General features: G+C 38.7%; 1 protein-coding gene across 5 annotated transcripts in view; it reads right to left on the bottom strand.

Moving 5' to 3' along the window:
• Positions 1-13,633, bottom strand: part of KIF15 (kinesin family member 15) — a 68,766-nt gene that overhangs the window by 13,201 nt on the left and 41,932 nt on the right. For 4 of the 5 annotated variants that reach the window (XM_012099496.4, XM_015102297.4, XM_042236556.2 and 1 more), the window contains exons 27-32: positions 11,384-11,530; positions 10,784-10,885; positions 10,306-10,470; positions 8,338-8,447; positions 7,109-7,181; positions 6,016-6,053 (exon numbers count right to left, since the gene is read on the bottom strand). In XM_012099496.4, coding sequence (XP_011954886.1) covers positions 6,016-6,053; positions 7,109-7,181; positions 8,338-8,447; positions 10,306-10,470; positions 10,784-10,885; positions 11,384-11,530 — 635 coding nt within the window. The remainder of the gene's footprint in view (positions 1-6,015; positions 6,054-7,108; positions 7,182-8,337; positions 8,448-10,305; positions 10,471-10,783; positions 10,886-11,383; positions 11,531-13,633) is intronic. The other variant, XM_027958082.3, reaches the window with a different exon arrangement.

Raw genomic sequence — 13,633 nt, 5'->3', positions numbered from 1 at the left:
CCAAAAGCTGGTTCTTTGAAAGGATAAATAAAATTGACAAACCATTAGCCAGACTCATCAAGAAGCAAAGAGAGAAAAATCAAATCAATAAAATTAGAAATGAAAATGGAGAGATCACAACAGACAACACAGAAATACAAAGGATCATAAGAGACTACTATCAGCAGTTGTATGCCAATAAAATGGACAACGTGGAAGAAATGGACAAATTCTTAGAAAAGTACAATTTTCCAAAACTGAACCAGGAAGAAATAGAAAATCTTAACAGACCCATCACAAGCACGGAAATTGAAACTGTAATCAGAAATCTTCCAGCAAACAAAAGCCCAGGTCCAGACGGCTTCACAGCTGAATTCTACCAAAAATTTCGAGAAGAGTTAACACCTATCCTCCTCAAACTCTTCCAGAAATTGCAGAGGAAGGTAAACTTCCAAACTCATTCTATGAGGCCACCATCACCCTAATACCAAAACCTGACAAAGATGTCACAAAAAAGAAAACTACAGGCCAATATCACTGATGAACATAGATGCAAAAATCCTCAACAAAATTCTAGCAATCAGAATCCAACAACACATTAAAAAGATCATACACCATGACCAAGTGGGCTTTATCCCAGGGATCCAAGGATTCTTCAATATCCGCAAATCAATCAATGTAATTCACCACATTAACAAATTGAAAAATAAAAACCATATGATTATCTCAATAGATGCAGAGAAGGCCTTTGACAAAATTCAACATCCATTTATGATAAAAACTCTCCAGAAAGCAGGAATAGAAGGAACATACCTCAACATAATAAAAGCTATCTATGACAAACCCACAGCAAACATTATCCTCAATGGTGAAAAATTGAAAGCATTTCCCCTAAAGTCAGGAACAAGACAAGGGTGTCCACTTTCACCGCTACTATTCAACATAGTTCTGGAAGTTTTGGCCACAGCAATCAGAGCAGAAAAAGAAATAAAAGGAATCCAAATTGGAAAAGAAGAAGTAAAACTCTCACTGTTTGCAGATGACATGATCCTCTACATGGAAAACCCTAAAGACTCCACCAGAAAATTACTAGAGCTCATCAATGAATACAGTAAAGTTGCAGGATATAAAATCAACACACAGAAATCCCTTGCATTCCTATACACGAATAATAAGAAAGTAGAAAAAGAAATTAAGGAAACAATTCCATTCACCATTGCAACGAAAAAAATAAAATACTTAGGAATATATCTACCTACAGAAACTAAAGACCTATATATAGAAAACTATAAAACACTGATGAAAGAAATCAAAGAGGACACTAATAGATGGAGAAATATACCATGTTCATGGATCGGAAGAATCAATATAGTGAAAATGAGTATACTACCCAAAGCAATTTACAAATTCAATGCAATCCCTATCAAGCTACCAGCCATATTTTTCACAGAACTAGAACAAATAATTTCAAGATTTGTATGGAAATACAAAAAACCTCGAACAGCCAAAGCAATCTTGAGAAATAAGAATGGAACTGGAGGAATCAACTTGCCTGACTTCAGGCTCTACTAAAAGCCACAGTCATCAAAACAGTATGGTACTGGCACAAAGACAGACATATAGATCAATGGAACAAAATAGAAAGCCCAGAGATAAATCCACACACATATGGACACCTTATCTTTGACAAAGGAGGCAAGAATATACAATGGAGTAAAGACAATCTCTTTAACAAGTGGTGCTGGGAAAACTGGTCAACTACTTGTAAAAGAATGAAACTAGATCACTTACTAACACCGCACACAAAAATAAACTCAAAATGGATTAAAGATCTAAATGTAAGACCAGAAACTATAAAACTCCTAGAGGAGAACATAGGCAAAACACTCTCAGACATAAATCACAGCAAGATCCTCTATGATCCACCTCCCAGAATTCTGGAAATAAAAGCAAAAATAAACAAATGGGATCTAATTAAAACTAAAAGCTTCTGCACAACAAAGGAAAATATAAGCAAGGTGAAAAGACAGCCTTCTGAATGGGAGAAAATAATAGCAAATGAAGCAACTGACAAACAACTAATCTCAAAAATATACAAGCAACTTATGCAGCTCAATTCCAGAAAATAAACGACCCAATCAAAAAATGGGCCAAAGAACTAAATAGACATTTCTCCAAAGAAGACATACGGATGGCTAACAAACACATGAAAAGATGCTCAACATTACTCATTATCAGAGAAATGCAAATCAAAACCACAATGAGGTACCACTTCACACCAGTCAGAATGGCTGCGATCCAAAAATCTGCAAGCAATAAATGCTGGAGAGGGTGTGGAGAAAAGGGAACCCTCCTACACTGTTGGTGGGAATGCAAACTAGTACAGCCACTATGGAGAACAGTGTGGAGATTCCTTAAAAAACTGGAAATAGAACTACTTTATGACCCAGCAATCCCACTGCTGGGCATACACACCGAGGAAACCAGAATTGAAAGAGACACATGTACCCCAAAGTTCATCGCAGCACTGTTTATAATAGCCAGGACATGGAAACAACCTAGATGTCCATCAGCAGATGAATGGATAAGAAAGCTGTGGTACGTATACACAACGGAGTATTACTTAGCCGTTAAAAAGAATTCATTTGAATCAGTTCTGATGAGATGGATGAAACTGGAGCCCATTATCCAGAGTGAAGTAAGCCAGAAAGAAAAACACCAATACAGTATACTAACACATATATATGGAATTTAGAAAGATGGCAATGACGACCCTGTATGCAAGACAGGAAAAAAGACACAGCTGTGTATAACGGACTTTTGGACTCAGAGGGAGAGGGAGAGGGTGGGATGATTTGGGAGAATGGCATTCTAACATGTATACTATCATGTAAGAATTGAATCGCCAGTCTATGTCTGACGCAGGATACAGCATGCTTGGGGCTGGTGCATGGGGATGACCCACAGAGATGTTATGGGGAGGGAGGTGGGAGGGGGGTTCATGTTTGGGAACACATGTAAGAATTAAAGATTTTTAAATTAAAAAAATAAAAAACTAAAAAAAAAATAATAATAATAAAAAAATAAAAACATCTCAGTTGGGACTGATAAAACTGTGTGTGCCATTTTCTGAAGACTGAGTCATTTGCCACAGTTTGGGCTCCTATAGTTCCAGGGACAGTGTATCACTGGAGATTCCTGGTTACTAGATCATGAAATAAATTACATATCAGCTTAGATGCTTTCATTCTTTTTAACTAGAAGGTCTCAATTGGGTATTATTTCTAAAATAGCTACACTTCTACAAACTATACAGCTGGATTATCATAGAGCCAGTAAGTGATCCAGAGTGCTGTCCTAGCCCTGCAACGAACTGGCTGGGAACCAGTTGCCAAACTGCTCATATGTAGATAAAAGAGTTGAACAAAGCTCCATTCCAAATCTATACTCTGTTAAGTATATGACTCTATGAAGCAAATGACTCAACAACTGAGTAACAAAACTTTAACAAGTTAAGTGGTCTTTGTCAGCTGATCATTAAAAAGAATTTTTGATGAGAAATCACTATGTAAGTTTTGGCGTATTAACCTGAACTAGCTTAAATAATTGAATAAAAATATTCTAACAAAACTTCTTCCATTGCCATTTAGTTACTATGTGAATAAGATTTCTCAACATTTATATAAATAGATCAAAAAAAAGTAAGACTAGAACTGATAGTGAATACTGTCTGATTCCAAAATTAAGTGTAACAGAATGAGCTAAATAAAGAAAAAGCATTAAGATAAAATTCATTCAGTGATGAAGTTCCAAGAAAATTTTACCAGTATAATAATTACTTGTAAAAATTTACAATAAATTCAGGATACTTTAATAATTATAATGAATACCCAATCCATAAAAAATATAATACTCAGAACCATATGAATATGATCCACTTTTACAAATTACTTATAATTTCCATACATATTTTCATTGCTAAGTTATATGACTGGGCCATCAACTAAAAGTTTTCCAAACACTATATTAAATTAGCATATAATTCTGCATGGGAACAGAATGGAAATAATTTCAAAGGAAAAAGGAACAATGTAAAATTACAGATTCAGGAATTTCTTCATGTATTTTTTAAATGGAGAGAAAGTATCAAATAATTTGGATAACTTTTAAAAGAAATCAGCAAGAGCTTTATTTCTAAATATCATTATTTTCTGTGCTCAAACTTCTATCCTTTGCAATAATTTAAACTTACAATGAAAAATTTTAAAGTCAACTCCAAAAATGTGCAAGAGGGTACATGGTATTTCAAATGTTGGAGAACCTCTGTTCCTGATGAGATTTATTCTATTCAGAGCACACAGTAGCTTTCTAATGTTTCATCACTTTGTTAGTACCAACTGGTTTATTTATTTTGAACTTGATTAAAAAAATACCCTTTATTATGTTTAGCAAAGAATGAGGCAGTCTATTGACTATGCCAAAGCCTTTGATTGTGTGGATCACAATAAACTGTGGAAAATTCTGAAAGAGATGGGAATACCAGACCACCTGACCTGCCTCTTGAGAAACCTATATTCAAGTCAGGAAGCAACAGTTAGAACTGGACATGGAACAACAGACTGGTTCCAAATAGGAAAAGGAGTACATATCAAGACTGTATATTGTCACCCTGCTTATTTAACTTATATGTAGAATACATCATGAGAAACGCCAGGCTGGAAGAAGCACAAGCTGGAATTAAGATTGCCAGGAGAAATATCAATAACCTCAGATATGCAGATGACACCACCCTTATGGCAGAAAAACAGGAACTAAAAAGCCTCTTGATGAAAGTGAAAGTGGAGAGTGAAAAAGTTGGCTTAAAGCTCAACATTCAGAAAACGAAGATCATGGCATCTGGTCCCATCACTTCATGGGAAATAGATGGGGAAACAATGGAAACAGTGTCAGACTATTTTGGGGGGCTCCAAAATCACTGCAGATGGTCATTGCAGCCATGAAATTAAAAGATGCTTACTCCTTGGAAGGAAAGTCATGACCAACCTAGATAGCATATTGAAAAGCAGAGACATTACTTTGCCAACAAAGGTCTGTCTAGTCAAGGCTATATTTCATGTATGGATGTGAGAGTTGGACTGTGAAGAAAGCTGAGCACCAAAGAATTGATGCTTTTGAACTGTGGTGTTGGAGAAGACTCTTGAGAGTCCCTTGGACTGCAAGGAGATCCAACCAGTCCATTCTGAAAAGAACACCTAGGAGATCAGCCCTGGGTGTTCACTGGAAGGACTGATGCTAAAGCTGAAACTCCAATACTTTGGCCACCTCATGCGAAGAGTTGACTCATTGGAAAAGACCCTGATGCTGGGAGGGATTGGGGGCAAGAGAAGGGGACGACAGAGGATGAGATGGCTGGATGGCATCACCGACTCGATGGACATGAGTTTGAGTGAACTCCGGGAGTTGGTGATGGACAGGGAGGCCTGGCATGCTGCGGTTCATGGGGTTGCAAAGAGTCGGACACGACTGAGCAACTGAACTGAACTGAGGCAGTTTATAAGATTACATAAGTTAAAAGATGAAACTATATGAATAAAATAAAATTATGTCCATAGAGAACATATAAAGAGACCCAAAGTCAAGACCAGAAGAATTCAGAGTATCCATCTCTGGGTCTGAGAGGGCCTCAGCGGTTTAAATGCAGTGAGAAGGAAATCTGGTCGGTTCTCATTGGTTACACTGTTCAAGAAGCGAAAACCCATCAACTGCCCCAGGGAAACTAAGTTTTCCTGGCACTTACTTCTTTAAGATGCATATATATTTTTAATGGCTTCACATGAGGGACCCCTTTAGCAAGAGGCATTTAAGGCAAGAATTTTGTAACCATCTACTGTGTTCACATACTATGTTCACTATTACAGAAAGGAAAGAATTTTCTTACCTTGTGGTTATAATAATTATTTCTTCCTTTAGAGGAATACTGCTTGGTATTAATAAAGAAAAGGTCAACAACAACTTGAATTACAAGAGTGTACTTACTCTCCTTTCATTTTCAGCATTTCTTCCACCAATTTATTCTATAAGAGGATTAAAGAAAGAAAAGGAGAAAATGGCTTAAGTTCTTAACATTGCTAAACAGAAAACTGAAAGTAATCAGTTCACTCATGGCAATAAAACCATGATAATAACAAAATATTATAATAAAATACTGATAAATGATAAAATAATAATAAAAGCAACATCCTTTTTAATACAATCATACCTCAGTGTTCATAGAATCACTATTTACAATAACCAAGACCTGGAAGCAACCAAATGTCCATGAATAGAGGAATGGATAAAGAAGATATGGTACATAGACAATGGAATATTACTCAGTCATAAAAAAGAATGAAATACTGCCATTTGCAGCAACATGGATGGACCAAGAGATTATCATATTAAGTGAAGTAAGTCAAAGACAAGTATTTTATGGTATCACTTATAGATAGAATCTAAAAAAAATGATACAAATGAGCTTATTTATGAAACAGAAACAGACTTACAGACATAGAAAACAAATCTATGGTTACCAAAAAGGAAAGCGGGAGAGGGATAAATTAGGAATTTGGGATTAGCAGATATAGACTACTATGTGTAAAGCAGATAAACAACAAAGTCCTACTGTATAGTATAGGAACTATATTCAGTATCTTATAATAAAACACAATGGAAAAGAATATGAAAAAGAATACACATATAGATATAACAATCACTTTGCTGTATACCAGCAACTAACACAATGCTGTAAATCAACTATACTTCAAATACAAAAAAATGGGGGGAATATCCCTTTCCATAATCCCAAATACACACATGTACTGTGCCCTTTAATGCTTCAAATAGGATACTTGCTTCTAAATGGAGAACTCTATGTGAACAACAGGCTTACTATTTACGCATGAAGACTACTTCACTCTCAATTTTCAACTATAGCCAAATAATGATGGCAAATATCAAACTTAAGTGGGAATACAAAAAAGGCAAAATTTCAATAATAAAATGATTTCTAAAATATATAACCATGAACGTTAACTATAAAAGCATGTCTCAGACAAGGAAAACAACTATTATGTAAAAAAAAAAATCATACTTTAGCAAGTCTTTCTTTGATCACTTCTTCTTGTTCATTCTTCAGCTGTTGACTGTCTGAATGATTCTGTCTGCTACATAGATTAGGAAGGGAGGATGGGAAACCACTGTCAAATTTATTCAAGTATCAATTTCACATGTACTGCACATACAACAATGCCAAGGGGTGTGGTATTTGAATGCAGGAATCTGACTGCTCCAATGAAACATCAGTTATCAAACAGGCTGACCCCTGGGCTGTAACTTTTTTCTAATCTTTCATGAAGGAGGTTCTGTATGGCTCCTCATATAAGGAACACAAGGCTATGAAGTATTTTAAATTGTGGTTTTATAAATGATCTGAAAATGTTCTGTGTTTCATGCTTAAACTAACTCTTGATAAAAGACAGTATACGATGTACAATGCTTTTCTTTAATATGCCTGGACATGGGGGTGGAGCATATGGAAACTAGGTGAGCAGACTATGAGCCGCCTACATCAGAATCAGTCAGAAGGGGAAGGTAAATCCCTAGAAGAGGACGCTTAACAAAATGACCATCTCCTTTGCTCACTAAAACTTGAAAGAAACATCTAGGAGGAACTCCCTGGTGGTCCAGTAGTTAGGACTCCGTGCTTTCAGTGCTAAAGACTCAGGTTTAGTCCAATATCACACGACTTTCAAGCAACAGAGAGGACATAGCCCAGTTGTGGCTGCCCCTGACAAAATGCTGGGCCATTAGCAGATACAACTAGAAAACTGCCTGAGTCAAAACCAACACACACACTCACACACACACACCCCCCTACCCAGACCTAAGAGAACACCGCTGTTTAAAGTTCTTCCCAGAAGCTTTCTCTCCACTGGAAGCCATCAAGCAAAACCAAGGAAATTCTTTTTCTGCAGGCAGAACCTTGATCCTTGTCTTGTTGATGTATATGCTCCCTGAGCTCCATCCCCTCTTTCAGATACAAGTAGACAGTTTGGTTCAACTATTTATTTCACACATTTGAAATTAATTTCAACAGCTCTACAGCAATAAAAAGGTCATCAGGGTCAGCAAGATCATGACGACCTTCTCCATCTCTGGAAAACCCCCTCATGAGACCTGATGGAGAAGCAACTGATGAAGCAGCTCCTGGATCATCGAGAAACATCACACATGCTGTGAAACCTACTCCGACTTCATTCACTCAGCAGTACCCAGGCAGGCCAAGATCCAGCCCACAGAGTTCTTGAGGCTCTTTCTTACCTGCTGTCCTTCTGTCTTTTGATATCGTCCAGTTGACCTTGCAGGAGCCAGTTTTTCTCTCTCAACTGCTCAGCCTCCAGGCGTAGGTTTTCCATTTCACACAACTGCTCCTAAAAACATCAGATCAGGTCTTTTCAGAAAACACATGACAGCAGGCATGATTTTGCTCCCCAGGCCATATTAAGACAGGTATTCTGTTTCAAGTTCCCTCCACGCACTGAACACTGTTCTGCATATCACTGGATTAAAAAGGAGATGATAAGAAGCTCTTGGGGGCTGGGAATGTGATTGATTTTCACACCCCTATTGTCTTAAACATAGTCCTTTATCAATATCACATAAATCAGACTTCCCTAGTGGGCCAGTGGTTAAGACTGTGCTTCCATTGCAGGGGGCATGGATTTGATCCCTGATCAAGGAACAAAGATCCCACATGCCATGGGGCAACTAAGCCTGTGAGCCACCACAACTAAACATAAGGACTCTGGAGCCTGCATGACACAACAAAAGATTGCTCATGCTGCAAGGAAGATCTTGTGTGTGGCACCAAAAAAAAAAATCACATTAAAATTAAAATTCATCAAAATTCCTTTATGAAAAAAGAGGAACAAAACTTACCTACTTTGGTAAATATTCTATTTCATAGATTCTAATTTTTTAAAAAACTGATGTGCCACAGCCTCAAAATACTTCACTGTATTCTAACTTGAAAATCGTGAGCACAACCATCCAGAAGAAATAAATACTTGTCTGTAAGGAGTGTTCTTTTTTATTTGTCTATTTTTGGCTGCCCTGGGTCTTCATTGCTAGGCAAGGGCTTTCTCTAGTTGTGGCAAACAGAAGCTAATCCCTAGTTGCGGTGCCTGGGCTTTTCATGGTGGAAGTTTCTCTTGTTGCAGAGCATGGGCTCGAGGTTGCATGGACTCAGCAGTTGTGGTGCGTGGGCTTAGCTGCTCTGCAGCATGTGGGATCTTCCCAGACCAGGGATCCAACTTGTGTGCCCTGAATTGGCAGGGGGATTCCTAACCATTGGACTACCAGGTTAAATCCTGGAGCAACCATTTTGATTTACTTCTGCTTATCTATTTTTTTACTTCTTTTAACCTGACCCAATTTCTTCTAAGTACCAAGATTGTATCAACCAGGGTAATAAAAACGATCCCCTCTATCCTATTTGTATAGTAAGGTAATTTTGTTCTAAAACAAATACTCACTGCAGAGCGATGAGCTCACAAACAATCTTCTATGGAGCATCACACCCTCCCTACCCGCCGCCCCCCACACCCACACTACACTTACCCAGGCACTCCTTCACATACCTTCCAGCCCTAACGTCGCCCTAAACACACTCTCCCACACACAAAAACCATACTCTCCACAAGTGAGGTGAAAAACCTTAGAAGGAAGTTTAAAGAAATGGCAAACAAGAGAAATGCACTTTTTCACTATCACAGACAAAAGCAAATCTCTCTAATATATAAAGAACGCCTGTAGCTCATTAAGAAAAAGTTCAACAACAGAGAAATGGGTGAAGGATATAGCTCATAGAAACAAAAAACCGAAAGATGCTCAATCTGACTCCTAATAATAAAAGCACAAATTAAAAAATATGAGATAATGTGTTCCAGCTATTAACTGGCAAAGATCTGAAAGTCTCACAGCACTGTCATGAGAGTAGCTGGTACAGCCTATATGATATGACACCATCACAAGGCAAAAAAAAAAAAGGGACAGGGAGACTGTGTTTAAACACCTGGCTACAGATGCACTGAAAAGCTCTCAGAAACTGACTACACCCAGAGCCTTCAGGGACAGCAAACCAGGTAGCTTGGAGCTGGGCTGAGAGGAAAACTTTTCTGCATCTTACACTTCAGTTTTGTTTCTTTTGAATTGTGGATCCTCAGTCACCATGAAAGATACTGCTTATTTTGCAACATTAAATTCATTGAAAAAAATTTACCCAGTTACCTTTATCCTGAGAATCTCAGCATTTTTGACTTCTCTCTCTTCATTGAGTTTTGTTATAAGGTGTTGCAAAGAAATCTTAGAGGCTCTCCAATCTTCTATCTCTTGTTCTTGCGTTTCCAGGAGTTTTGCCAAATGTGTTTGAAAATGTGGTGGTGTTTTAGGGCTCTAAAATAAAATCAAATTTCATCCAAATACCTGACGAAGTAGTTACAAAGATTTCATCGGTAAATGAAAGATGGTAAATGTATATGCCACCCATGAAGAAAATACACAGGCCACACATAGTTTGTTATCCTAATTCTTGTCCAAGTTAAACAAATAAAACACTGGTACCTTTTCATCAAAAACAAAAAAACAGAGAAGGTGTTTGTGACAATCTTTTTCTGTAAAGACAAAGCTAGTCTTGGCAATTTTCAGCTTTCATCGTTCACAAAATCGCTTATTCCTCCTGAAATGCACTCTTGTTTATGACAAGTACCTGGGGATAATTGGCAGCAGAATCCATCACATGTTCTAGTTGCCTCATTTTGAAGTTATATTCATTCTTCTTCTGTTCTACTTCCTCTTTCTTTTGGTTTAGCTGGGGAAAATTGAACAGGAGGTTACAAATTGGACAATAACATGGGGACATGATCCAATTAGAATAGACAAACTTCCCTGGGCATGTGGAAATGGACTACTTAAGTTATTTTTTTCATGACCTGTTTGATAATTTGAAATTATTTCCACTTTAAAAGAAACTTTCTTTTTAAGCTTCACAAGTAATCACATGGTCATCTGAGGAAAATTACAAAATATAAAACCACAATAGCCAAAAATGAGGATGGAAGTCTGCCATAACCTTCTGCCACAGTAGTCAGAACTTGCTGGCATGTGTCAAGGGTCGAGGGTGGGTAGGAGGACAGCCATGCAAGTCTGAACACAAAGAAGCAAGCTGTTAAGAGCCCACCTACACACCCTGCTAGCCTGCTTTTCTGAACGTGGAGAATTACCCAAGGTGGTGACCTCGTGACCACCATGCAGCCCTGCTTCCCCCGCCGCCACGCCTGTCCTGAGTAATGCTCCCCCTGCATCTCACCTCGTGCTGAAGTTCCTGGATGAGGGCATCCTTCCTGGTCAGCTCCTCCTGGGCCGACTGCAGAAGCCCTGAGTGCTTTTTCGAGGCCTCGGTGAGCATGTTCAGCTGCTCAGTGGCATGAGCCAGATCCTCGCAGAGCATGTCCCTCTGTTAGGGGACAAGGCCCACGGAAGAAGACCCTCTTAATTGTGCCGCTCCAGTATCAATTTACAAATCATTACTATGCAGGATTTTTAAAGTGCTAGGAAAGTGAGAACTTTAAATGAGAACTTTAAGTGAGAACTTTTTTTTTGGCTTGTATGCTAATCCATTATAAGACAAACCAAGCAGTTAATATTTAAGCCATCAGGTCTAGAGATAAATATTACAGTAAATTCATTTAAGTACCCAGATTGAAGTCTCACTGCTCTCTGCTCCTCTCTCCCCTCACCCCCATGTAATCAAAGCTGATCTCTCTTGCCTTGGGAGGACTCCAGGCACTGGTCTCTAGTTTACCTGTTGTCTCTCCAATAGATTCTATAGATGGGAGGGTAAACAGTTATAAAGACAAGTACCCCTCAGCTAACTGTGTTAGAGCATCACAGGCCATCAAAGTTTCAGGGGAGCAGCTTGATAGAAAATGGCAGAGAGAATTAGAAGTCCCAGAGGTTGCATGCACAATTCCTATGTCCACAGTGTATGTAATCTCTACCAAATTAGAGCAGAATCTGTTCCACCTAACTTTCCAAATGTGCATGTATGAAAGTGAAAGTGGTACTTGCTCAGCTGTGTCCAACTCTTTGAGACCCCTGGACTGTAGTCTGCTAGACTCCTCTGTCCATGGGATTCTCCAGGCAAGACTACTGGAGTGGTTAACCATTCCCTTCTCCAGTGGATCTTCCCAACCCAGAGATCAAACCTGGGTCTCCCACATTGCAGATGGATTCTGTACCGTCTGAGCCACCAGGGAAGCCCTGCGCATGTATATGTGTGTGTATAATAGTGTATATTACATATACGTTAAACATACAATATTACATATACATCATAGTATGCACACATATACTTGATAGATCACAATATCTCCCCATATACTTATTTTTATGACAGTAAGTTCCCTACATATGAACCTTCAAGTTGTGACCAGTCAAAGGTGTAGATGCATACTTGCACGTCCAATCGTGGAAGTCAGTTCAGGCGTCGGGCATGCATTGTCACACGTGTGCATCCGCTGCAAGTGGTTGTGCTTTTGTGCACTTCACTGTAAACTACTGTATATAGCGGTAGTAGTACCGTATCGTTATTTCAAGCCCAGGATGTCCAGAAGCAAGTGTAAGGGCAGGAGTGATGCTCATGTGCAACAATTACTAAAGCCCAAACACCCTAGAGCTCGGGCTCTGCAACAGGAGAAGCCACTGCAATGAGAAGCCCAAGCATCGCAACTAGAGAGCAGCCACCATTCGCCGCAACTACAGAAAGCCACATGCAGCAATAAAGACACAGCACAGCCAAAAAATCTTTGTTGGACTTAAAAATGCACTCTTGAAACGGAACTCGTTCATATGTAGGTGACTTACTGTATATTATTTTCATTGAGTGGGCTCTATTTCATCTTATGGCTGTATCTTTTCACCCTCCACTCAATATTTCAATTGATCTGAATTTCTCACTACCATATGCATCTTATTCTCATATCTAGATTATTTTGTGCTGTGCTTAGTCACTCAGTGGTGTCCGACTCTTCGACCCCATGGACTGCACCCCGCCAGGCTCCTCTGCCCATGGAGATTCTCCAGGCAAGAATACCGGAGTGGGGTGCCATGCCCCTCTCCAGATCTAGATGATTACTTTAGGCTAAATTTCTAACTGTGCAAATTTGAAGCATATGCAAAAAATTTAAGGCTACATCTTATTACTAGATCACCTCCCAAAAGGCTGAACTTAAACTTCACCAAAAGTTCAAGTAATCCTCTTTCTCTGCATATCTTCAAGTCTTAATATTCACCAGTTATAACATCAAAAAATAATTCTTATTTCAAGTTGCATTTTGCTGACTTCAGAGCGATTCCTGGGTCACTATAGTTCTCCTTCGGGAAACTACTCTGCCTAAGCTCTTGCATCTCTAGCCACTCACAACTAACTATTCCCCTTGATGGGGATCCTCCACAAACATTCACAACTGCCATGCTTCCCTCCCTAGCAAAGTCCTGTACAAATACTATCTCCTTCTGGAAGCTCTTAGGAATTCTCCAGGCATAACTGCTTCCTCTC

The sequence above is a fragment of the Ovis aries genome, chromosome 19 (genome assembly GCF_016772045.2).
Source record: "Ovis aries strain OAR_USU_Benz2616 breed Rambouillet chromosome 19, ARS-UI_Ramb_v3.0, whole genome shotgun sequence".
Classification (NCBI taxonomy): Eukaryota; Metazoa; Chordata; class Mammalia; order Artiodactyla; family Bovidae; genus Ovis; species Ovis aries.
This window is presented reverse-complemented; position numbering and strand designations above follow the sequence as displayed.